We start from the raw sequence: 27,249 nt of genomic DNA, 5'->3' as shown, positions 1-27,249 counted from the left end.
TCCAGACCTATTGGAGTTAACGATCTCCTGGATCGTTAAGGGGTGTAACCTTCACCCTGTGAACGGTTGACAAGTTCCTAAAACTTGTTGGCGAATCTTTTGCTCTAGCTTCCTTCCCTTTGGACGCCACCATGCTTAAGTGTATGATCATAGTGGGGCTCAAGTGTGGGATGCTTGAAATATTCCCTACAATCTCTTTCTCCACTCCTCCTACTCAGTCCTCTCCTCTCCTCCGAGCTCCGACCAGTGACACCAGTCGACCACCGTCCAGTCCACCGGTAACTTTCTCTCTCTCTCCACCTACTCTTGTTAAGGTATGCTTTTAAGTTTTAATCTTTGCAATTTGCGATTATACTTGTGAATTGCAATTTTGCTTGCGATTATCCATGAATGCAATTATTTTCGAGCAATTATTTTTGAGTTCGTCGATTTTGATAAACAAGTTAGGGTTGCCTTTGCTTCATCAATTATTTGTCGTTTGAGCAATTATTTGCCACTTGATTGAGATTTGAGACTATACAATTGCTACTGCCTAATTGCTCTGCTACCGCTGTACAATTAAGACTATACAATTGAAACTATTTTAACACTGTGGAACTTGCTCTGCAAATTATTTTCCAAATAAATGAGACCCAAAAAAATCGGTTTGGTTCGGTTTTTTATTATGAAACTGAAATAAATATGGTTTGGTTTGGTTCGGTTTCTAAAGTAAAGTGGTGCGGTGTGGTTTCTAAAATCCAGAAACTGAATTAAAGTGGTTCGGTTTTGGTTTGGGCAAAAAACTAAACCGAAAACCGAACTTTCACCCCTAATACATATATATTAAACACGCGTGATATATGAACCACTATTTTAATTACATCTCTAATATGAGAAATTGAGTTGAACTAAAACTACATAGTTTCATTGTAATCCATATACAACTTGTTAGAAAAGATAAGATAAGATAAGATAGGAATCAAAGCAAAATATTCATGTGTTTGGTAATTTAACATTATTGCATAAAAGTAAGTACTCCATGATAGTTGTATATAAAATATAGATATATGATTCCTATAATTAATTATCACAATTACTAATATGGAAAGAAAACATGTAAATCATTATAATTAACTTAGTCATATCATATTTTGTCTTTCAAAATCAATGAAAAAACTTTTTCTTTTTTTTTTCTTTTTTTTTTTAGATAATCAATGAAAAATTTTAGAGAATGCGTGAAATTTTAAAATTAATTTAACAAATTTTCAATGTAGTCATTAAACTAACCAAACGACCAAACAATAGTATTTTCTATTTGGATTTTTTTTCTATTTCTCTTGTTGTACTTTTCACAATTAGACTTTTTTTAGTTTATTAAACTTAAACTATCAAAAGCATGATACAAGAGCAAATGAATAAAGAAAAAAAAATATATAATTTACCCATTGAAACATACTTTTTTTTTTCAATTAACAAAAAATGTTGCAACTTAAAAAAGGAAAAAGAAAAGAGGAGTATAGTAATCTTAGACATAGTACATAAGTAGTTAAAGATGGCTTTGGCATGACCCATGTGCTTTAGGTTAGTTAGGCAGTTAGGCTAGCCCATGAGTTACTTGTTGTGCTGTGCCTGGTCAAAATTTTCAAAAGGTTGGACTATGCACGACATAGGCGTACGTGTCGAGTCTGAGTAATTTGTTTATCCTATCTATTTTTTTTAGTATATTTTTAGCTGTTTTTGCCTCTCTTCTTTCTTGTCTATCTTTCTTTTATGTTGTTTTTTTACATAATTTGTTATTTTGTATATAATTTTAATATAATTTGTTTCAAGTTGATTGGGTAATATATCTTCTTACCCTTTTCGGATGGTTATCGTCTAGACGTTTATTCATGATATCTCTCATTTAAACTTATTATGGATAGGAAGATATATTAAAAAATAAAACAAATTACTTCCATCATCAGAGTCGGACAACATTGTGACTTTGAAAACAAATAAAAAGCATCATTAACAACATAATAAACATGTATTTTACGCAAGAAGAAATGAGAGATATCATGAACAATATTTAATATAAACGATATCAAAAACGTAAACAATGATATTTGGGATTTGAAGAGGCGAGCCCTTGAAGAATACTCTGGTCGCTATGGACATATCTTAAATTTTTTTTGTCTTGATGACTGATGTTTGTTTCTGTTTCTATATAGTATCTCTTATAGTACTAATCTACAAGATACATATTTTAGGTAGCATATACATATTATAATTGGGAAGTTTATATCAATTACAACCAATACGGAGTACTCTGTAGCAAAAACAATTCAAGTGAAATTAGAGTTCTCACTGGCTGCCTCTCTTGCTGCTTCAGTTTCTGCTTCTGGTGCAGCCTGCTGTTAATCTGTTGATGCTGGATTCTATTGGTTGGCTGCTGTTCTTTTTGTCATAGTTGGTTTTTTAGGATAAGTTGCTATTGCAATTTGTAGTGGTGTATTGTAGCAGCTTGCTGTCTTGTTCTTTTTTGGTTGTTTGCTGTTTTGGTTATGTTGTGCAAGTGCTCAGGGTTTTGCTTTACAGATAATTCCAAAACCCCTTGAATATCTATATCTATACCAATATATCTCTATCTATCTATACTCTATATTTAGTACTTGTATAATAACACAAACCACTAACACGACGCATGTCACCACAAATTACTAATATACCACATGTCACCTCCCTTTCTTAATATAAAATAAATAAATTTTAAAATATATATAATGCTAAAATATCTTTATGCATTCCATAATTTTCTTGCATATTTAAGTAATAAATTGAAGTTGAGCTAATTAAGTGATTAGTGCACATTATATAAACATATGAAATATAATCAGTTAGTCTTTTCGTCTCCTAATCTTAAACTATAATTTAAACTAATATGTCCACATTTCAATAAACATAACCTAAGTAACAGCTCATGCATTGAATGGGCCAAAAAACTAGTCTATATACTATACTAAAATAGGGTACACTAGCTCCATGGCTGCCACGTGTCCCTGTTTTAGGTTTTTTTTTTAATTTTTTTTAATTTTCTTTTGGTAAAATGTATAATTGTCAAAGATCCTATTATTAAAGATACTCCGAGATAATATCTTGACTTTCTTAATATTGTTTCTCAATTAATATTATCCATGGATTTTTAGCATATATTTAGTCCATATCATTTGACTTTAGATTGCTTAATTCAAGGAGAGTATATTTTGTTATTTTGTACTCCGTACATTATATTTTAGATTTCCTTATTAGCACACGTACAACTATATTAGAGTAGGTTATTCCTTCAACCTAATTTTTTTTCCTCCCCACATTATTCCTATGGCTACTAACACCATTCCTGTAATACCCCCCGTGATTGCTTTAAAAGGATTTTTTTTTACCATTTATATATATATATATATAATTGTGCATTAATTTGAATTATACAAAGTTGATATATTGAAAAGTTATTACAATTTTAATCTAATAAGATCAAACTTGATAATAATGTGCTTTCTAGCTTATATTTAAACAATTAGACATGTTGTGAATCGTAAATAGCTTATAAATATGTAGATTGTGTTTTCTCTAAAAAAAATAAATGTAAATTGTGATACAATTATAATGACTTTACTAATTTTCTACCATATGATTTTAGGTATATCATACTTAATTTTTTTAAAAAAAATTATACATGCTATATATAATTCATCTGCTATAATATTTTGTTACGGAACTCCTAAACGCAAAATCTCTGAATTTTTATAACAAGTTTTTAAACTTTTGCTAAACCTATAAACAAACCATTTATTAGACAACTAAAGTCACAACACACTCATGCATAACATCTACAAATTGTAAAAAAGTTGATTGATATATAATTCTCTATAAACTATAATTCTCATTTTTAAATACAGAGTTCGACACTAATTTTTACTCCATTCTTTCTATTATAACCGACACGTTAGACTTTTTTTTCAATATCTATAGTATTAACATTGATTGTAGTTTATTTATTTTACTTTATTTTTCTTTTTTTTTTATAAATGTAATAAATTCATATTTTATCATTTTAAGTTGTTAAATAGATATTGATGTAAGGTTTTATAATTATAAAGAATATAATTTTTATTGATATTTAATTTCATATAAACTAAGTTAATATATTGTATAGACATGTATGCAAAGTTTGATTGTGTTAGTTATTCATCAATGTGGGCAGCCACCATAGGGTTACTCAGTTAGTGTTATAGGGGTCACTTAATTAGTGATATAGGGCTTACTTTTTTTTTTGAGGAAAATATAGGGCTTACTTATTAGTAAGTGTTATAATGGTTACACTGTGAGTGTTGTAGGGGATACTTCAATTGCTAATTATTTAAGAGTTACTCAATAAGTATAATAAGGGGCTACTCTAATATGTTAGTAAAATAGGGGTTAACTTGTCGGTCTCATAGGCGTTACTATTTCTTTTTACAAGCGGCCACACGGTGTGCCAGTCGCATATATTTTTTTCACTATTATATACTTGTATGTGCAATAAAAATATCAAATGATTACATATAATAATAATAATAATAATAATAATAATAATAATAATGATGATGATGATGATGATGATGATGATGATGATTTTCAGAATGTCTTCAATCTTGTTGATCGTTCGGTCATGTTACGTGAAGTTCGTCGCCGTTGTCCGGGCATTTCGCGATGGGTGGAATTATGCTATTATACTCCAGCCATATTGTATTATGGGGACCAAACCTTATGGTCGTCTTAGGGGGTGCAGCAGGGTGATCCCCTTGGTCCTTTGCTTTTTGCTTTGGTTTTACAACCCCTAGTGTGTAAAATCAGAGACACTTTTGATGTGTGTCTTCAGGCTTGGTATTTGGATGACGATCTTGTTATTGGTGACACGTTGGTTGTGGGGAAGGTCCTGCAAATGATTATGGAGGAAGGGCCTCGTTTTGGGTTACATCTTAACGTGGAAAAAACTGAATTTTTTTGGCCTATAGAAGACCCTCGAAGCAGGCTTATGGGTGTCTTTCCACCTAATATTGCTCGACCTCTACGTGGTGTTAAGTTGCTTGGTGGCCCCGCTAGTTCCGATTCTTGTTTTAGTGGTGAGCTTGTGATGCAGAGGGTGACCAAGACCTTGCACTTATGGATAAGGTTGCTAAGATCGATGATCCCCAATGAGAGCTGTTGTTGCTTAGGGCATGTACCGGAGTTTCTAAACTCTACTTTGCTTTGCGTACTTGTCCTCCTAGTACTTTTGAGGTGGCTTAGCGCTCTTTCGACGAGGCTCTTCGATCTTCCTTGGAGCGTATCGTTATTGCTTCGAGGCCTGGGTTTGGCGATTGGCAGTGGCGGCTTGCCACCTTACCATTTGCGTTTGGCGGACTTGGTGTTTATTCCGCAGGTGATGTTCGTCATTATGCTTTCCTTGCCTCTTGGTTACAGTTTGCTGGGTTGCAGACAAAGCTTCTACAGGATGCTGGCGTTGTTGGCCTTGGTCGAGCCTTTGCAGATGCGTTGAGTCTGTTTCATGGAAAGGTTGAGTCTGACATTTTGAGTAATCCTAGTGAGGTCGCTGTCCCTAAACTCATTGAGAAATTGGCAGATATATACTTCACGAAGGTCACCGCTTCTGCAGAATCCACCTTCTCTTTATCTCCTCGACAATCAGCATTGTGGAAATCGCAACAGGGAGATTACACATCTGCTTGGCTTCGGGCGGTTCCTATTTCAAGGTTGGGTCAGACTATGAACGCAAAGACTTACCGATGTATGTTATGCTACCGATTGGGTGTTTCATTGTTCTCTATCTCGACACCGTGCTCTCCTTGTTTGAGGGTTTTTCCAAGGGATATTTTCAGTGATCACACGGTGTCGTGTGCTGGTATCGTGGGTATTAAACATCGACATAATGTTGTTCGGGATACCCTAGTTGATATTTGCTATCGTTCTGGGACTTCAGCAAGGAAAGAGGTTGACATTGGGTTGTCTGGAGGGAACGAGGAGACCTTTAGACCTGCAGGTGTGTTACTTTATTCCTGGGATCATGGTCGTGATGTCTGTGTAGATTTGACAGGATCTTCTCCTTTGACACAGTCAGGGCTATCTGACTTTATTCCTAGATGGGTTGTGGCTGATGCAGCTCATCGGAAGCGGGTTAAGTATGAAGCTCGTTGTCAGGAAATTGGAAATGGTTTCATTCCCTTCTCCTTTTCTTTGCTTGGAGAATTAGAGAAGGAGGTTGTTGCGTTGCTAAAGTGAGTTCAGAGGTTCTCGACGACACAAGACATTGGAGCACATGCTGCAGCTCATATATTTAGTAGGGTAGGCTTTGCTATAGCTAAAGGAGTGGGGGCCCAGATTGTATCTCGGCTTCCCACTAATTTATTGTAGGTTGTATGACTTTTGTTTTTGAGATAATAATAATAATAATAATAATAATAATAATAATTAAAAAAAAAGACAATTAATCAAACAATTAAGGACAAACCTATGCATCCTTCTAAGGTCGTATATAGCTAAAAGTTACAATTTTTGAAAAAAAAAAATTATACTAAGCAGTGGCTTTTCAGATTTTTAGACGTGCAAATTTTTGGATGTGGAAGATGCAATATGTGTGTGGTGATGAGGTTGATTTATCATGTGATAAAATTTAGTAGGTGATGAGACAAGATAATTTCATATTTTTTTATTCTCCACAAGGGAAAGAAAAATATGAGAACTAATATTTACATACATAATAAAACTACAACAACTTTTTGGTGCAGCATGCCACACCATGTGGCAGGGGTTACCCGAGTTATTTTGTTAGAGGCTACCCGAGTTATTCAGTAAGGGGTTACTCGAGTTACTCGGTCAGGGGTTACTTGAGGAGATAGGGGTTACTCGGTCATAAGTTACTCGGTCAGGGGTTACTCGAGTTACTAGGTTAGGATTATTTAAGGAGTTCGGTCAGGGGTTACATACTCGAGTAATTTGGTTAAGGGTTATTTAAGGAGTTAAGGGTAACTTGAGGGGTAACTCGCTGAGGGGTTACTTGAGGGGTTTGGTCATGGATTACTCGAGGGGTTACTTGGTCAGGGGTTATTACTTGAGGAGTTACTCGGTCAGGGGTTACTTGAGGAGTTACTCGATCAGGGGTTACTTGAGGAGTTACTCGGTTAGGAGTAACCCGAGTAACCCCTGACCGAGTAACTTGAGTAACCCCGACAACTCAAGTAACCCCTGACCGAGTAACTCGAGTAACCCCGATCGCACGGTACAGAAGGCCGCATACAAAAAATTGTGATAAACATATCAAATGTCTATAAAAAGATGTGACTATGTTCATGATATATGTGAATATAAAAATTCCTATTTTTAGAAGTTACATGTTAAATTTCAAGTGTTTTAGAGGCCATAGAGAAAAAAGATTTGACATTATTTGTGATATACGAAATACAATATTAATACAATGATCATGTTGTTTTATTATAGAAATTATTTTTCCAAGCATATATTGAGTTTGCAAAGTTTCATATCTCGTTGGCTACACCGTGTGGCCAATATTACTTGATCAGGGGTTACTCGGTTAGTCAGGGGTTACTTGGTCAAGGGTTATTCGATCGGTCAAGGGTCACTCAGTCAATTTGGGGTTACTCGGTCAGGGGTTACTCGTATTTTGGAGTGTGTCAGCCGTGCCAGTCACACAGAAAAAGCGTTGTATATATTGAGTTAGTGGACAGAGTTTAATCATTTTTATCATTTTTAAAATGAGGTGGCTAGTGACTCAAGTAGAAATGAGAAAAAAAATATGACTTAATTTAGGGATTGATTATCAGTAGTTAGTTCATTGACTAAGTTGAATTATATTTAAAAACTTTACATTCAATTTAAGAATAAAAAAGCTGTCTTTAAAGTAGATATTGTTATTTTAAGAGGTTAAAAATGCATGATTAAGACATCTATGTAAGTAAATTCATTATTACTCATTAAATCGTTTTATCTTAAAATTTTGTGAAATGAATATAAGTAATAAGATTTGTAAGTCGTGCATCGCACGGGTACTATGCTAGTTATTATTAAAACTCATGGCAATATATGCCATGTTGCCACGTGTCAATGGCAATACACGCACATCTATCCATCTCTAACTATTACTAAAATAAAAACCGCTGAATCATTTTTGACGCATGTCATTTTATCATTAAATTTTTTCCCTCCAAAATTGCTTATGACATCATATTTTATTTTCCTTTATAATTTGTTTATCATTTCAATACTATTTTCTCTTTCTAAAAAAAATCTAAATTCAAAAATTATATGTGTGAATATCTATATTATTATTATATATTAAAAGGCGTTCCTTTTAAAGGAATGGTGCCACGAGTATGTGTGCTATGTCACAATGCCACGTCATCATCCAAAGTATATGCGCCACGTAAGCTAGCCACTTCATTTAACAAAATAAAATATGCTTTGAACAAGATTCGAACCCATAACCTCCAATACATATAGGTAATACATTTACCATCTCAACCAACTATTATTAATGTTTCAAGTTTCACATAATATTATATATTTCTTTCATTTATTAAGTAAAATATAGGTAATATAATTCATTTATTTTTCACAAGATTAGAATATAAAAACATATGATGTAAAATACAAAAAAAAAAAAAAAAGTGACATCCGATGTAACGCGCGAACCACTATACACACTAACTATACAAATAGTCGAACATAATTGTTAAATTAAAGCAAGAAGTACACAAAATAGCAACCCGGGGCATCGCTCGGGGCACACACTATCTATATCTACATATATATACTAAAACAGAGGACACTATATGCAAAGCTCCACATGTCACTCCACTATTAAAAATTTTCCTGCCCTTTTCCCCAATTCTATGTAAAACAATTGTCAAAATATATATTCCATATATTGTTGAAATTTTCATTGCCTATCAAAAATCTTACAATATTTTTTATCTTAAACTATTGCCTACAAAAAATCTTACAAATATTTTTTGATCTATCTAATGTGATAAAATTGCATAATATTTTTTTATCATATTTATTGCCTACAATAAATCATACGAATAGTTATGATCTTATGTGACAAAATTCCATATTATTTTTATCTTAAATTATTGCCTACATCAATGAATATTTTTAATATTATGTGACATAATTGAGCAATATTTTTTATGCTTAAATTATAGAACAATACATGACAAATTAATTTCGTTTTTTTTTTGTGAACTTAATTTCGTATTTGTTGAATTATAATATAAAATATCAATAAATATATTTTAAAGGTGAAATCATATATTAAATATTATTCTAAATCTTTCATATAAACATATAATCCATATGACTTTTTCCATCCATTCTTTTACAAATTTTCTTATAACATATATAATCCACCATAATATATTTCTTCCTCTATTACCATTCTCCCTTTATATTAAGAAAAACTAATTTATATGTAATAATGCAATCATTCTCATCGAAATACCAGTAATGTGAAATACCATGTTAAAAAAAAAGAAAGAAAAAGAAAACATTAACACTTACTTTAAAATGAAATTTAATTAATATAAAGAAGAAACATTATCTTATTTTTTAAAGAAGAAACATTATTAAAATAAAGAAGATTCGTTAAAAAGTGGGTAAAATATAGAAAAAGCAAAGAAGACTAAACTAGATTATTACTAGACCAAAGAATATATTTTATTCAAATAAAACAATTAATTCATATTTTTTTTGAAAAAGTTCGAGTCACTTCTTATGTTTTAACTTATAAATATAAATAATTAAAATTAAGAAAAAAAGTAATAAAAAATATATATAATTCAATTGCTGAAAAATAAGAAAAATTATTAATTACATATTTTAACTTATGTTTACAATTATGGAGTATTAGATAACAAATAATAAATAAAGACACAAAAGTAAAACAAAAAATATATAATTCAATTGCTGAAAAATCACTAATTGCATAATTGAATTTATGTTTACAGTTACGGAGTATTAGAAGTGTTAATTCAGGTAGCCGATGGAATTTTAGTTGACCCACAACGGGACAGAATTATTTGGGTCGGGTATGCTTGGGTCAAGGTTATCCTTTTAATCGGTCTCAGTTCGAATCGAGCTCGGGTTTCAAGTCGGCCCTGCAGATAATATAAGCTCATGAAACATAAATTCTAATAAGTTATGATAAGGGTTTATAAGAGCCACTTACGTTTATTTTACAACTAAAATTAAATATAAAGAGAATCAAACACACCCTAAATTTCTTTGATACGTACATTATGTATATTTTTAAATGAAATATTTTTATATTATCAATTTATTAAGATTTGGGTTATGCTCAATTCATAAATTGGACCTAACTTATTGTTCGACTATGTTTGATTGACTAGATTTGACCAGACTTGGGTAATGTTCAATTCACCACATTTTTTTGATTTGACTAGCTAAATTATTATTTAACCCTTATTAACAGATTTATTAAATGAGATGTCATTTGATTTGCAATTAGAAAATATGAAATTTTATAATTTTTTTTAAGACAAATTTTTGTGTGTGGCTGACCACACCGTGAGGCAAGGGTTACCCATTACTCGGCCAGGGGTTACTTGAGGGGTTCGGTCTGGGGTTATATGAAGGGTTCGGACAGGGGTTAATCGGTCAGGGGTTACTTGAAGGGTTACTCGGTCAGGGGTTACTTGAAGGGTTACTCGGTCAGGGGTTACTTAAGGGATTCGGTCAGGGGTTATATGAGGGGTTACTCGGTCAGGGGTTACTCAGTCAAGGGTGTTACTTGAGGGGTTACTCTATCAGAGGTTACTCGGTTAGGGGTTACTTGAGGGATTCGGTCAGGGGTTACTCAGTTAAGGGTTACTTGAGGGGTTACTCGGTCGGGAGTAACCCGAGTAACCCCTAACCGAGTAACTCGAATAACCTCGGTCACACGGTGTGGCCAGCCACGCATACAGAAAAATGCCCATTTTTAAACTACGAACATATAATTGTTCAACGATTTAGCGAATAAACATATAAAATATGATGCTAGACGGTTTAATCTGATTAATTCTAATTAAAATAAATTGAATTGAACATAACCTTGATAATTAGAGTAATATATAAATGAACTTATTATACCGTGTAATTGCACGGGTGACTATACTAGTTATATACTAAAAGACACACCAGCAATGACACGTGTCATCTCCTGGTGTGTCCTTAGGCTTTTTTTTTTTTTAAAAAAAACAATCTATTTAGGAAACTAATATGATCTTATACATTAATAAAAGAATAAAAATAAAGTATCCTTCCACTATATTTTGATACCATAAACTTAAGTAACAAAACTAAAAATTCAAATGCTTAACATAATTTGTGACATACATAATATTAGTACAAGGATTTTTCTTAAAGACTTATGTATTTAATTGTGTATGAAAAGCTTATCAGGAAAGATATGAAAAAATAATTTAAGTCAGTAGGTTAGTGTAAAAAAATATTGCATAAGAGAGAATGAATAATAGTGTGTAAAAAAGAAATCTATTTACGGGTTATATACAAATTGTTAAAATATTCATTTGATTAACAAGAAGAAAAACATATAAATATGTTGGTGAAATATACTATGTATAAATATACATATATGAGTATTACAAAGTAATAACTTAGACAGATTCATTTTTTTTTGAAAATTATCGTGCATGACACAGGACCTAACCTAGTATGGATGAGAAGGTTCGAACACTTGACCTCTTAGAAGAAAGGTTTTTAACCATCTAGACTAATTGTCAATTACACTTTAACCTTGCACAATAAATAATGTTATAGTATAAAGTATTGAAGACACATACTACATACAAATTATTAAATGTTCTTAAAAATTAACAATTACACAATCATAAAAGTAGTAACCCAGAGCGACGCCCGGGCTAATCACTAGTTAATTATCAAAACGTAGTCTTTTCCCAAATTTTTTTATATAATGTGTTGCAAAGTCAATAAGTTTATAATATAATATTGAGATAATATATTTTAATTTTATTCTAATTCGTGCATCGCACGAGTACTAATCTAGTCTATAACTATTCTTAAAACTAAATCAACCATTTATAATTTAAATTAATGCTATCAATAAATGATAACTTTAAAATGAGAGAAAATCCTTTTCAATTCCCATTTTATGGTCATAATTAGTAATTTAAAAAATGAATAAATTTGGTTATAATCCTTAACTAAATGAAACTGATTATTGATATAGCTGGAAAACCACAACCACTAAATATAACACAAATACATCATAATTATTCATACGGAGTATATGATACTAAAAACTTCCTCTTAAATATGTAGAGTCCAAAAAATGGATGCAAATATCAAGCATCAATCCAATAAACTTGTACTTACATCTTATAAACACTACTACAAAAATGGCCAAAGAGACCCGTCCAAATTAGCCAAAGAGACTCCCTTAGAGGCGGTCTTTAGCTAAGCGGTCTCTTTAGCTAAGAGACTGCTTGTGTGGAGGTGGTCTTAAGTTGCAATTCCAGAGACCTATTATCTAAGAAAAACGGTCTCTTTTGGTGGTTATAATTTTAAAATTGTAGAAGTATAAGAGACCTTTTTAGTCAGAAAAGCGGTCTCTGATTTTACAAACTAAGACCGCCTCTTTAACTTAGGCGGTCTCTCTATTTGAAAAAATAAGACCACTTTTAGAGTTAGGCGATTTCTCTATAATTTTTGTTTTAAATCTGAATTGCATTTGTAGAGACCTGGTTGTATGATAACCGGTCTCTCCATGAGTGATTTTTTATTTTTTTTATTTTTTTATTTTTATAATCGAATTTTTAAATCCCTGCTATGCATTAAATATTTGCGCCAAATATTTCCTATATATATATATATATATATATATATATATATATATATATATATATATATATATATATATATATATATATATATATATATATATATATATATATATATATATATCCTGCTCTTTTTTTTTTCTTTTTTTTGACACAACTTGTATACATGCATCAAGCTCAATATTATTAAATTGCACCAAAAATCCTTGAACCTGCTAATATATATACATACAAATAGCATTCAAAAAAAAATATATACATACAAATTAAATAAATTTGTACTCCAAAATAGAAGGCATATATATATGCATGCATCAAACTATATATATCCAACACAGTACTAATATATGTACACTAGCTAATTGCCAATGTATCAAAATACAAAATGTGAGATTTTTCAAGTATCATGACTAACACTAATCTGATTTTGTACTCATCATGCCAAGTCACCAATCACGAAGGTTCTTCTGGCTCATCATGATCAAGAACATATTGAATCCATAAGTCTCTAATCTCGTCAATATCTTCCGAAGAATATGTGCAAGGATCTTTGGGAAAGATCTACAACATATTGCATTATTAAATGAGTAAAGAAAAATAAATTACATAATAGTTATGAAATAACATCAAATTAGATTACTAAATGAGTAAAGAAAGAAAATTACATAAAAGTTATGTATGCACATCACTCTTGCTAACTAATAACATAGTATCATGACTAACACTAATCTGATTTGCTAGCTAGGTAGTTGCTTTGCCCAGCCCTGAAGGTGTATGGTTCGGTCAGTTTACAACAGTGATGCTAGTCTAAGGGATGAGGGATTGATTGGGCTAGCTGCTATGGGCCGGAATGCTTTAGATGATGTTCTTTTTACGGGTGTCAAGCGCATGAGAGGCTGTTGTGCTATGGACCGAGCTGATCCGTTACAGCAGCCACTCAAGGTTTATAGAAGGCAAAAAAACAGCAGCACAGGGCAGGAGCAGTAGAAGCACAGGGCAGAAGCAGTAGCAGCACAGGGCAGAATCAGTAGCAGCAAAACAACAAGACAAAAGCCTGATCCATTACTATAAGCCACTAATTCCTCTTTCATATTTCAAGTAGCACAAAAACACAAAGAAAAGGGCACAAAAACACTAAGGCTGATTTCACTCAATAACACCAGTTTGTATCAGAGCCCAAAATTTATACCTACTGGCCTACTGCTTGTAGTTAGTCTACAACAGCTATTAAGTGCCTCTAAAGTTAATTGTAAGCACCTGGCAAAAGCAGAGTAGCCTCTAAAGTTAAAATACATGTTTTGCCATGTTTAAAACTTTAAATAGGAAAATCTAAGATATTACCGCCACCGTGAAAACGGTTAAGGCAACTATCAAAGACACACAACGGAAGTCTTACCATTAAAAAAATACTTTAAAACGACTCAACTTAAAAAGTCAACTCACGAAAGTAAAGTCAAACCAAAGTAAAACAAAGTCAAATCTACAACTTGGAACCATTGTAGGCCCTTAACGAACCAATTCAATTTAAAACCTTACGTTAGTCTTGCGATAGAAATATCATAAAATAAATAAAAGCAATAACACATCATATACTTATGGAAACTAGCATGATTCGCTCTTCACTCATGCCCATCATGAATATGTTCACCACCTCTCTCTACTTGTTTCCACTACTCTCCATTAAAAATGGGTCATCATAGGGCCAAGGTAAAGACAAGGTCAACAAACACACAAACACACAATCAGCAAAGCTGAGGACATAAGCGTAATTAAACACACTAACACGCACTTACCTATCAACACACAACTTACCTTGTTGCACCTGTTTTTCAAGCATACAACATTCAACAAAACTTCTCAACTAAGTAACTAAATAATTTATTTAGTTTTGATTATGCATCGAACGGGTTTCCCCCCTAACCTGCCCCAATAAAGGGGTACTAACACGGGAGCTAACCGTGCCAGTATAAAAGAACCACTTGTAAGTGGCGAAATTCCTGCGCATAATAATAAAAAGGAATATATAGCGTCTTGTACTCCCAGTAGAAGTTATGGTCAAATATAAAGTCGCATAACTCCCCCCATATGTTCATACTCAAGGTATATACGTTCCAAGAGTTTTGGTGCGTAATCTCTTTCACTTTACGTTGCTTTACATGTTATTAGACTTGGTGATGACTCTCGAATCATAATATCATCAAACATCATGATTATTCAAACAATTAAACACTTTAATTTAATTCTTGAATAATTAGTGACCACATAATATTTAATGTTGAACCCTTTTTAAATCTACCTCGGTGCCAAAGACACCTTAAACGCTTAATGCGCCAAAAATCCTATCCCTCGGTGTTAAAAACACCTTAAGTGCACTAAGGCACCAACATACAATTTATTCCTCGTGTACATAGACACTTACATAGCTCCTGTCTCATGCTTAAAGCATCAATAAAAATTATATGAACCATAATAAAATTCTCTTTTAATATTCCAAACCAAATTAAACATTTAGTTTAATAAAACATGCTCTCTATCATGCCATAAATAAAAGTTATTTCATATTCAACATTCCAAACTATTATTTCCAACCATTAATCCATCACAAATAAATCATGCTTCATAATTCAATCACCAATAACAACTAAATCACAACTTCCATTACAAATCTAGCATGATACTACTTGTAATCAATAAATCACATTTAGCATGCTACTACATCATAAAAATTATGCTAAGTACGAGAACGTACCTTGAATACGATCTTAATATCGCCACGACTAAAAGAAATCACTCATCACTTCGAAGTCTCCTACAATTTAAAATAATAAAAGAGTATTAAAATCCTCTCTACACAAATTTCCAGCAATATATACTATTATTAAACCCTTCATAATTCAATTAAAATAAGCTGAAATTATATTTAAAACATCATACTTTAGTCCCGATCAAAGGGTAATTAAAATTCCTTAAAGAAACTTGATTTTTAATGCACTACCAAAAATTCCAGCATTTTATTTTGATGAAAACTTGTTGTAATTAGGCTTTAAAACACTTAAATAAAAGGTCTAAACCATCCTAAATCATAATCCTTCAATAATTAATAATTTATGAATCTAGGGTTTCAAAATTGGGGCTTTTTAATTAGAATTAAAATCTGAAAATTAAATTACATACTACTTATAAACAATCATCATAATATTAATCACAAAACCCATAGTTAAAAATTAAATCTAAGGTTTAACAAGAATTAAAACAAAAATTAAATTTTTTTTTTCGAAGAAGAAGGGCAGCCGGATAGCAGGCCGGTGCCACTGCCGGCTGCTGCCAGCGCCAGTGGTTGCCGCTGCTGCCGGCTGGTGCTGCTGGTGGCCGGCGGCCCATCGGTGATGGTGGTGGCCGACGATGGTGAAGGTTGAAAAGGGGAAGGGGAAAAAGAAAAAAAAAGAAAAGAAAAATAAAGGAGAAGAGAGAGAAAGTTTACCTTGGGTTTTCTCCACTCTGGGCAAAGTTTGATTTGCCCCAAGTGTTGAATATTAATACCCCTTTCTCTAGAAACCCTTTCCTAAACTTTCCCTTTTAATCTTTCCTAATAAAACTTTACTAAAATAAAAGTTTCGTAAATTAAACCCCAAATTAAATAAAATAATTAATTAAACAAAATTTCCTTTTATAAAATATTTCTAAACTTATTAAAATAAATAATTAAAATACTATAAATAAAACATTTCAATTTATTTAAATACTTCACAAAATACTTATTTTAAATAAAATACGTATAAAAATACTGGGTATTACAAAAACGTTCCTCCTAGGCACGTATGTGAATTCAAAACATTGGCCAATAATGTCTTTATTTATCAACAACAACAACAACAATCAAAACAATCAAAACAGCCAGCATCAATTTAACAAACAAAGGGTACGTGAGTCTTGGACTAGCAAGTTCATAAACATTAAATCAACTTAAAAATAATTAAGTCTCGATATAACTCAAATAATCAAGTCTTTCATCCAGTTCAATAGTTGGTGTAACTAATCCAATAGTGCATCCCCAAGACTCCATCACTTACCAAAGGAAACACAAGAAGAGGGGGTAGACATAGGGGTTTACATATAGGCTTAAATAATACCAAGTTAAATGACATGTATTTTGAATATACCTGCTCAGAAATCCATAAAACTCTATTCTGTATAATGTCCAGCATATAGTGACATACAAAGTATCCACAGTGCTTTGTGTATGCAGACTGTACAGGACACTGTCACAAAAAAATAAACATCAACACAATTTTGGATTTTATGATTGCACTACTAAGTATCAAATATGCTAACAATAATAATAACTTACATGTGGTTGCTTCCACCCAATTTTTAGATTCTTTTTTATTTTCTTGATATCTTTTCGATGCTTAATGCTGAATTTAATTAATCCCCTACAAAATCATTTTTATTAGACAATAAGAAAAACACAAGAAGTTAATCAAATGAATATTTTAGTAATACATACTCATTGATGATTTTTTGTGCAAATGAGTTGATTTCGTTTTCTGCTCCAAGTGGATCTAACCAATACACCAACCCATTCCATGGACTAATCACCACTAACGTCCAATGCAGACTAGACATATTGTAAAATAAATAATAGGATCAATTAAAATTTGTGGATTTAACATAACTCTATAAAAAAAAGGAACTACACTTACTTATCATTAAAAGGAGCAAAGAATAACTGATTAACATTCTTCCCCTCATTGGTTCCAAAAACATGAGCTAAGTAGTTAGATCGAACTTGCTCGTCTGTTGTCGGTGTCAATGGTGAAAGAACGTTACAGTCACAAAACCCATACATTCCTGAGATACCTTCTTTTTGACAATGTTCGTTTAGGTGCCTAGTCCCATGAGAAGTCATATCAATATTAGTTAAAGGGCCAAAAAAATCAACATTAGAATTAGAAACTAAATTATATGGAAACTTACTTCATGAAAACAATCATTTGCGATTCTCCGACCTCCCTTTGGAAACACCAATCAACCAAGTCTTCAAAGTCAAGTGAAACATCTAACCCATTTTCATTAAGAAACATGCTTTCCGGGATAGTTATAGAGATGGTATCACCCGTCTTTTGCATTCCCATAGCTTTTTTCTCATAACACGCATCTAAGTAGACGCTACCTTCTCACGATCCTTGTCGGTAACAACATAGCTACGAGTGGTTGATGCTTGGGAGGATGTTGATCGTGGGGATGGTGTGGTCATATTCAACTCCTTATCTAGTTGCTAGTCCGCCTTAATAATATGGTTTCACACAAAAATAACACGCATGTAAGCTTTAGCAGAAGAAAACTTGCACATGATCTAAAAGGAAAGACAAAAACCAAAGTTATGGCTGCTTCCCTTGCTTGCAGGGCTATTGCCCCTGCTAGCACAATCTATGCATTGTTATCTGCCCAGGACAACTACAACACAACTGAAGAACGATAACATACTAGCAGAATATGAAAAGCAAAATTAAAACTATAAGAATGCACCATTTGAATAGGAAATGCAATCAGACTTGAATAGGAAATGCAATCAGACTTGAATAGGAAATGTATATATATTACTCCATACTCCTAGTATTAATGGTACATAAAAGTTTATTAAGATGACATTATTTATGCAAAGCTACATGTAAGAAGGTAAAATTACAAAGAGCAAATATTACATTTAATAAAACATCAACACCACCAATTGAAAAATATATATAGTCCGTACGTGTCTTATCCAAAATTCAAGACCGTTTAATAATAACTCTTCTAAATAAATTGTTCGATGGTTCTACTTTAGCTTCTTATAGTAAACCCTTTTACAACGTCCTCAATATAAATGAATTATTTTAATCAATGTGATGATTATTAAATTAAATTAATAATACATTATCCATCATGTATAGATGATCTAACAGCATATAGCCTGCTGGTACAACTTACTGTCTAAATAATTTATAATTTATGTTTTTAATATTAATCAATGAAATTTGTCTTCCCTTCATATATAACCACTATATATATACTTCATTCATTCTTGCAAATTTCATCCATCCAAATTAACAATATAACTTATAGTGGGAGTCAGATTCAGGTTATGACAAAGTGTGTGGTGTTCATAACCATGGTTATGCTTCTGATGGCCTTGGTAGTCTCAGCTGCCCGACCTCTTTTGTTACTATAATGCACATCTTAGCACTTATAGTGCGCAGCCACGCAAGGTGTACACAAGGCAGAAGCAGTAGCAACAACAGCATAGAAGACAAGCATACTTTATATTTGCAGATTCTACGACGTTCAAGCAAAAGAATGTAGATTTAAGTCTTTACCTGTGGGGGGAGTATCAAATGATTTGGCCAAGCTGTGAAAGCCTTCTTAGCTTGACAAACAAAGATCAATTCATTGTTGGGACATGGCAAGGGAACAGAAGGCATTAAATCTTCTGTAATGGTTACTCGACGATGACCATGGGGCAACGATATGGTATGATTACCAAGAACTTTCGTGATGTTTTCTATGTAGACTTTTCCGTTAGCAACAATTTGTAGCTCTTTGCTGATTTCCTCAATTGTCAAGCGGCAGTCACTCCATCCCTGAAAACAACAGGCTCAACCAGATATCAAACATGAAATCTCGCTTAAATGACCTTAGCATTATATGAGACTTGAAAACACAAAGCCCATAATTCAAGCAGGTAATACCTCGGGAAATGTATAGTTGCTGTTGGTATTCACAACTTGACTTTGATGTGGGGGGATTGGAGTATGCTCAACTGGATTCATATGGTTCACCTTAGGCCAAAAAACATGGTGTGCCTCTGCCTCTGTCTCGAGGTTCTGAAGTTGAGGATGTACCACGATTGGGCTTTTTGTGTATTGAGCTTTTGAGTTTGTCACAATTCTTTGCTTAGTATAGGCTTGTTCATGAGATTTAGCCCCAGGTGAATCATGTCCAAAGTGATGCCCTTTAACGTCATGCCTTTCCATACCTCCCATCAAGAGTTGTGTAAGTGGGACACCATTACCAAATGAGATGTCTAAATGAGCAGCATCTAACCCATTTCTAGCTGCCCCTTGGCTATTAGAACCACTGATGTCACCAGAACAAAAATGGTTCCCAAAAGCACCAAGGAAACCACCTAAACCTACTGCCTCCCCACCAAGCAGCCCACCTGAATTTGCAAGGTCGCCACCAAAAACACCTTGCTGAGCACCACCAGCCATGAATGCTCCTAATTGCTCTTGGGATAAGCATGACTACATCATGAAGGAAATTATAAAGTTTTGTTGCTTGCTCATTGTTGCCATCCTTGAGTTCATCGCATTCATTCTAGCATGTAATTCGCTAGGTGCAATTGGTTTGTTGTATCCAAAGTACTCCTTGTTAGTTATGCCTGATCCAACAGCCCTAACAGAACCTCCATGCTCTGGTTTGTTTAAAGCTCTTGACAAAATGTCATTACCTGTAGCAACTATTTCACCTTTTTATACTTGGGCCTCTGATCTAATCTGTGAAATGCGGCCAAGATCATAAAGGGTTAATATCTATTTTTAGCCGAAAAGGAACTTATATTACATTATGGTGTTTACCAAAACACCAAGAAATTGCATCACATTGTTGCTAACTTACTATTGCATCATGGATTTCTTTATCAGCAGGATTGTCAACGGTCAGAACTCCATTCTTGACGTGAGAATGAGCTTTAATCCAAGTCAAATGTCGAGGCATGTTTAAGACATGTATTCCTTGCTTTTCGAGATCTTTCTCCTACATTGTGAAAATAAAAATTCATAAAACAAAAATACTTTAACATCAGTTCAAGAGCATAAAAGATGTTCAGATATTCAGAAAAGATCTATGGAAATTTATGAAAAAAAAACTGAAAATTCATGAACACATGACAAAGAAAAGAGCCATATAAATCCCTGAACTTTAATTAGGCATATTAGCACAAGTGAAAGTGTGATGAACCCACCAAGTGAGCACCCTATGGCTGTGTACACAAGGAGGAAACGACCAGCTGAAGGCTTAGTGACAGCAGGACAGCAGCAAGACATAGGTGAAATACCCTTGGAAGAAGCAGACAAAACTAGTTAAAGATACACTAAGTGGTGTGGTAGCATGGCAAAGGGAGGGCAAGCTGCAGTAAGCTTTAATTAGTTACAAGACACAAGAAAAGTAGGACTGATGAATTCAAGGTTACAAGTGATTGTGCCTATAACAAAGAATTGAAGTCAAGGGCAATGCTACAAAAACTAAAGGTTGAAGGGTTTCTAAGGAATGCAAGAAAACATCCAATATTTCCAAATTTGACATTTGTTCATAGACATAAAAATGATCCTAATATCCTAGTGTTTGAGCCATGTCAAGTCTAGATTGAGCTGAGAGAGCCCGTAGGACTGCTTTTCTTCCTTGGTCTGTGTTGCAGAACAGAATAGATGATAACAAGTCATAATCATACATTTCATTATTGTAATCAAGGCCACATCATCAATTATTGTATATGTTATTCCTATATATATCCTTTTGGTGGCTCTGCCTGCTCTAGAGATTTGAGAAGACATTTCCCCAAATCTCATAATGTTGAGATCATATGCAATGGTTTTCAAAAGTTGTGCTCTTGAAAGAATAGACTGTTGGAAAAAGTTCTACTTGTGCTTTTGACAGTCTCATAACAGTTTAGTGGGAAGTTCACATGACTCTACACAAACATAGACTAAACCTAACAATTTCCATAAATATATAAGACAATTGACAATTAACAAACTATAGTAATCTATTAATATAATGCGAGAAGTGTGCAAATGAACAAATTTAGCCAGTGCATTATCATATTAACACAGATCCAGAAGCATATTTACAGCTAAGCAAAACAGGAAAAGAGAGAGAAATTGGAAACTGGCAGTTATTTTAAGGTGAAAATAACATGTTTCCAGGGGTCATCATGTGCTACATTTTGTATAAAATATTTACCCAAACAAGAAGAGAAACTAAAGTTGCACTTATAATTACACATCTAGCAGCCTAATCTTGCTTTTAAATCTTGTTTTCCTAATCTGCAACATTTTTTGTAAATATACTCAGTTGGAGAGTATTATTCAAATGATTCACAGATGGATTGACAATGCAGATAATTAATACACAGTAAGTCGAGATCCTAGGATTTATTAATTACTCCATCTACGCGTCTAAACAAAGCCTTCACTGAGTAAATGAACTGAAGCAACATATACTTACAATTTCTTCTTCAAAATATTGATAGCCAAGTCTCCCACCTCGATATTTTGAGGTCTTCTTTTTTGACCTTTCGCGATTACTTTCACTTAATTTATGCAATTAAGTTCACTCAAAGTTATTTTACACAAACATTAAATTTATAAAGGCATACAAAAAAAAAAGTAATGCCATAATGATGAACTAGCACCTTGAAGTCATTAGAACTACAAGCTGTGATGAATGCCCCCCAATCATCCGAAGTTATAAAAGGATATTTCAAAGGTGGTGTAGTATTGTTAATTGATCCATCTTTGAGGTACAACCACCTAAGTCTTAGTCTAATCTTGAAAGCTCCCCATCGAACACAAGCTCGATTTAGTATCCATCGTTTGCGACCCTCAAGGACATGAAACCCCCTCTACATCGATATTATGTCATATGTTGGATATATATATATATATATATATATATATATATATATATATATATATATATATATATATATATATATATATATATGTATATATATATATATATATATATATATATATATATATATATATATGTATATGTATATGTATATATATGTATATATATATGTATGTATATGTATGTATATGTATACATATATACATATATATATACATATATGTATATATATATGTATATGTATATATATGTATACATATATGTATATGTATATATATATGTATAAGTAACCCTAAACTTTTGTTTTTCATTTAACATATGAACTCATTTTACTTACCGAGATATTGTCATACAAATGATCTAGGACTGCTCGTGGAACATCTAACCACTTGTTGTATGTGATACTTACTCTTTCACGCACAAATACACCAATATATGTGGAAAAATGACCCTTATGACTCCCAATAGGGATTCTTTTGGTTGGATGCCATTGTAAAGGGATTTTGGAGCCATCATGGATAGCTTTCCCAACCATTCTAAGCACCATGCGACCTCTTTCTTCCTCGCATTCGGTGTTGTTAGAATTGTCGGTTTCACGCACTCGCTTTCTTTTCCGAGCCATCAACCTATTGAAAAGATAAAAAGAAAAAATCAATTTGGTTAGTTAAACTAAATAAAATGCTATAAAAACCATAACGTAAATTAAATATATAGATGGTAATGACAAATGATTTTGACAAGCACACATTTATAAATCAAGTTGCATAAACAAAGTAAGACTTGAAAATTAATGTTACCACCTAGTAAGTGAAACACACCTCAAATACATAAGGACTATAGTTGTCCACGCTTTCGCTTTTTCCCCTTTTTTTCTTTGTCAACCCACACGCCTTCATAATGGTCATCTCTAACTTATATTGAAATATCATCTGTAACATCAACCTCAATGTGTCCTTGCTCCTTTCTCCTAATATAACCATCATCCAACACACTATCTTCGCCATAATCATCAAAAACATGTCGGGGCTTTGGTGCTATAACTGCTGACATTCTCTTGTTCGATGGGTCGGTCATATAAAAGACTTGTCTTGCCTGACTTGCTAGTATGAAAGGATCTTCTTTGTGACCAACTTTTTTCAAATTAACCAATGTAAGCCCAAACCTATCATGTTCAACCCCATTGTTATTTTTGACCCATTGACATTTAAAAACAGGTATCGAAAAAGTAGAGTAATGCAGCTCACAAATCTCTTCGATGACCCCATAATAGTTCATCATACCACACACAGGATTCTTGTCTTTAACACTAGAAAAATGCATAGCTTCAGCCTCTAAAGTAACCCCACTATTCTGCATAGTACTAAGTTCATCTTGAAACCTTGTGTAAAATGTGCAACCGTTAATAACATAAGCAGAATAATAAGTTGCACTAAAATCGGATCCAAATGCCAAACTCTTTAGTCGATTAGAAAATGGAGTCGAAGAATCTATGAGCTCCTTCATTATATAATCCTTCAGCCAACTAATAAATGACTTACTATGTTCAGCAGCTAATGACTTCTCATTTGCTTTTATGTTGCTCTTCCTAAAGTAGCTCATGTGTTTCTCAACATACGGCATAACTTCATCCTCATTATGAAGAATATATAAATGAGCCTTATGCCAATCAACATAAGATAGGTTACATTCTTTTCGACCTAAGGTCCCCTCACCATCCATTCTTTCACTATGACGAGATACAGGAAGCCCTATCTGTATTCCATTTAACACATAGTCATTAGAATAAGCAAGAACTTCTTCGTAAAATAGTCGTTTGGCAATACAACCTTCAGGATGAAAAGCGTTCTTCACACATCCCTTACAGGTTTTCATTTGCCTTTCAAAACACCATTGATTTCTCATGTGAACTGGACCACAATATCTTATCTCTCTAACCAAGTGAATCGGTAAATGGATCATGATATCAAAAAATGATGGAGAAAAAGACATCTCTAATTGACACAAAATTGCAACAATTTCATCCTCTAATGCAGTCAACTCTCTTGGATCAATGACTTTGCTATAAATCGCATGAAAGAATCCGCAAAGTCTAATAATATCATAACGAACATTTTTAGGCAGAATAGAACGAATTGCTACAGGTAACAAGTGCTGCATTAAAACATGGCAATCATGAGACTTAAGGCCTACAAGTTTCAAAGTTTCCATGTTCACAAGGCTACGAATATTCGAAGAATAACCTTCCGGCACTTTCACTCCAGCCAAGCTTTCACAAAACTTGATTTTTTCTTTTCTGGACAATGTGTAAGCAGCAGAAGGCAAGTATGCTCGAGCTTTCTCATTCGTAACAGCATGCAATTCATCTCTAATCCCCATATGCTTCAAATCATCTCTAGCTTTTTTACCATCCTTGGTCTTACCGGGGATATTTAGTAATGTACCAATTAAACTATCACACACATTCTTCTCAATATGCATAACATCAAGTGAATGTCTCACAAAAATAAATTTCCACTAGGACAGTTGCCAAAAACATAAACACTTTTTAAAACCCTTCTTAGAAAGAGTGGATATATGTTTCTTTCCAAAAGTAATTTCAATGTCCTTCACCTTTTCGAAGACCTCTTCACCTAACATGACTTTTGGTCGCCCTTTGAATTCTTGTGTCCCATCAAACGCATTCTTTCTCCTTCGGTATGGATGATCAGACGGCAAAAATTGACGATGAACTGGATAAACATGCTTTCCAGATTCCTTCAACCATTGTCCCTTGCAATCCTCCATACCAATAGGACAAGCTGTTTCCCCTTTCACAGTATATCTCGAAAGATTTCCATAAGCCGGAAAATCTTAAATGGTGCAAAATAGCATTGCTTTCAAATTAAATTTCTCATTGCGATGTGCATCAAACACTTCCACACCTTCTTTCCAAAGCATAATCAAATCGTCAATAAGAGGTGCCAAGTACACATCAATGTCATTTCCCGGCTGTTTTGGCCCTGAAATTAGCAACGAAGGAACATATACCTTCCCTTCATGCACAACGATGGGGGTAAATTTTTGGTCACCAACATAACGAGCCAAGTACTATACGTACTACTCATGGAACCAAATGGATTGAAACCATCTATAGACAATGCAAGGCATAAATTACGCTTTTCATGCGCAAACTCGAGGTATTTTGCATCAATAAACCTCCACTACGGAGAGTCATCCGGGTGTCTAAGCATTCCATCATCTACTCGACCATCGAAATGCCATGTTAACTTCTTTGCATCTTCTGCTTTTGAAAACAACCTCTTAAACCTTGGTACTATCGAAAAATACCATAATGTTTTGGCAGGTACTCCCTGATCCCCTTTCTTATACCGTGAGGCTTTACAAATTGGACAACTCTCTAACAATTCATATTGATTACGATACAATACACAATCATTAGGGCAAGCATGCATTTTCTTATAAGGTAAACCCATAGAGCTTAGTGTCTTTTTCACCTCATATGTACCAATAGGAAGGACATTGTCTTTGGGAAGCATGTCTTTCACCAATTCGAATAACACATTAAAACTTGTGTCTGTCCAACCATGACTAGCCTTCAGGTTTTATAATTTAAGTATGGTTGATAACCTTGTGTACTTGGTGCAACCTTCATACAATGGTTTTTCAAAGTCGTTTAATAAGCTCTCCAACATGGAAGGGTTGTCATCAAATTGATCCTCAACTACATGCAACATGTCCTCCAACCGATGACCCTCATTATTTTTATGAACTTCGCACACATCATCCCTTTTCTCACCACTACCACTATCTTGTCTGTCCCTAAACTCTCCATGCCAGATCCAACGGGTATATGTTTTATCAAATGCCCATTTACTCAAATGATTGAGAATTTCATTGGGTCTCTTATGCAAAAAATTATGGCACATAAAATAAGGCCAACGTAGCTTGGAGCGACCTCCACTGTTTTCTACTGCAAATTTAATAAATTCTTTAACCCCTGCTTCATATTCAGGGTCACCCGGCTTTGATGTTGATATCCAATTTTGATCCATTTCTAACCACCAAGAACGAGACCTCAACTCTTATATATATATATATATATATATATATATATATATATATATATATATATATATATATATATATATATATATATATATATATAGCTCATATAAAGGCAATTTGGAATAGAACCACAAGATTTACAACATCTACAAAACAATATATAAAACAATAGATAAAACAATACATATATAAAACAATAATTGCATGAGTCTATTGTTTAAAAGTCGAAAAACAAGATTGAGATGAATTAACTTACCTATGCAAAAGAATAGCACCTCAAATACTCAATAACAGATCGAATACGCGCTTCAAACAAACATTTACTTGAAATTGTACTCCCTTAAAAAAACAAATATGATACTCCTTAATAAATAACAATTTTGGGATCCATTTTTCTATTCTTTTTTTTAAGCAAAAACAATATACAATACAAAGTAAAGAATAAAACATGGGACCTGTAGACACCCAAATGTGTCTCCCCAAAACCAAACCCAGTGATGAATACCTTTTGCGTCGAATGATAATCGAATAAGGTGAAAGTGTGAAAGGTCAAGTGTTGCGGTTGGTTTTTATTAAAAATTCTTTCTTTCTGTTTTCGAAAAACAACTCTATTTTATGA

The 27,249-nt window shown here is 33.2% G+C and overlaps 1 protein-coding gene across 1 annotated transcript; it reads right to left on the bottom strand.

Moving 5' to 3' along the window:
* Positions 1-23,477: 23,477 nt before the first annotated feature.
* LOC145584295 (uncharacterized) lies at positions 23,478-26,617 on the bottom strand. The gene is made up of 5 exons (XM_081641167.1): positions 26,212-26,617; positions 25,808-26,103; positions 25,487-25,652; positions 25,176-25,414; positions 23,478-25,079 (listed from the first exon to the last, which is right to left on the bottom strand). Exons 1-5 carry the CDS (start codon positions 26,615-26,617, stop codon positions 23,478-23,480), a joined length of 2,709 nt encoding a protein of 902 aa, XP_081497293.1.
* Between the last annotated feature and the right edge of the window lie 632 nt (positions 26,618-27,249).

This window comes from Chenopodium album, chromosome 16 (assembly GCF_948465745.1).
Source record: "Chenopodium album chromosome 16, dcCheAlbu1.1, whole genome shotgun sequence".
Lineage (NCBI taxonomy): Eukaryota > Viridiplantae > Streptophyta > Magnoliopsida > Caryophyllales > Amaranthaceae > Chenopodium > Chenopodium album.
Note: the sequence above shows the minus strand (reverse complement) of the source record. Positions and strands in the feature narration are given on the sequence as shown.

Coding starts and splice junctions, on each gene's coding strand:
- LOC145584295 (XM_081641167.1), bottom strand. CDS start 26,617: ATGGATCAAAATTGGATATCAACATCAAAGCCGGGTGACCCTGAATAT. Junction 26,104..26,211: donor TGAAAAACCATTGTATGAAG/GTTGCACCAAGT, acceptor AATTGGTGAAAG/ACATGCTTCCCAAAGACAAT. Junction 25,653..25,807: donor CATGGCATTTCGATGGTCGA/GTAGATGATGGA, acceptor TAGTACGTATAG/TACTTGGCTCGTTATGTTGG.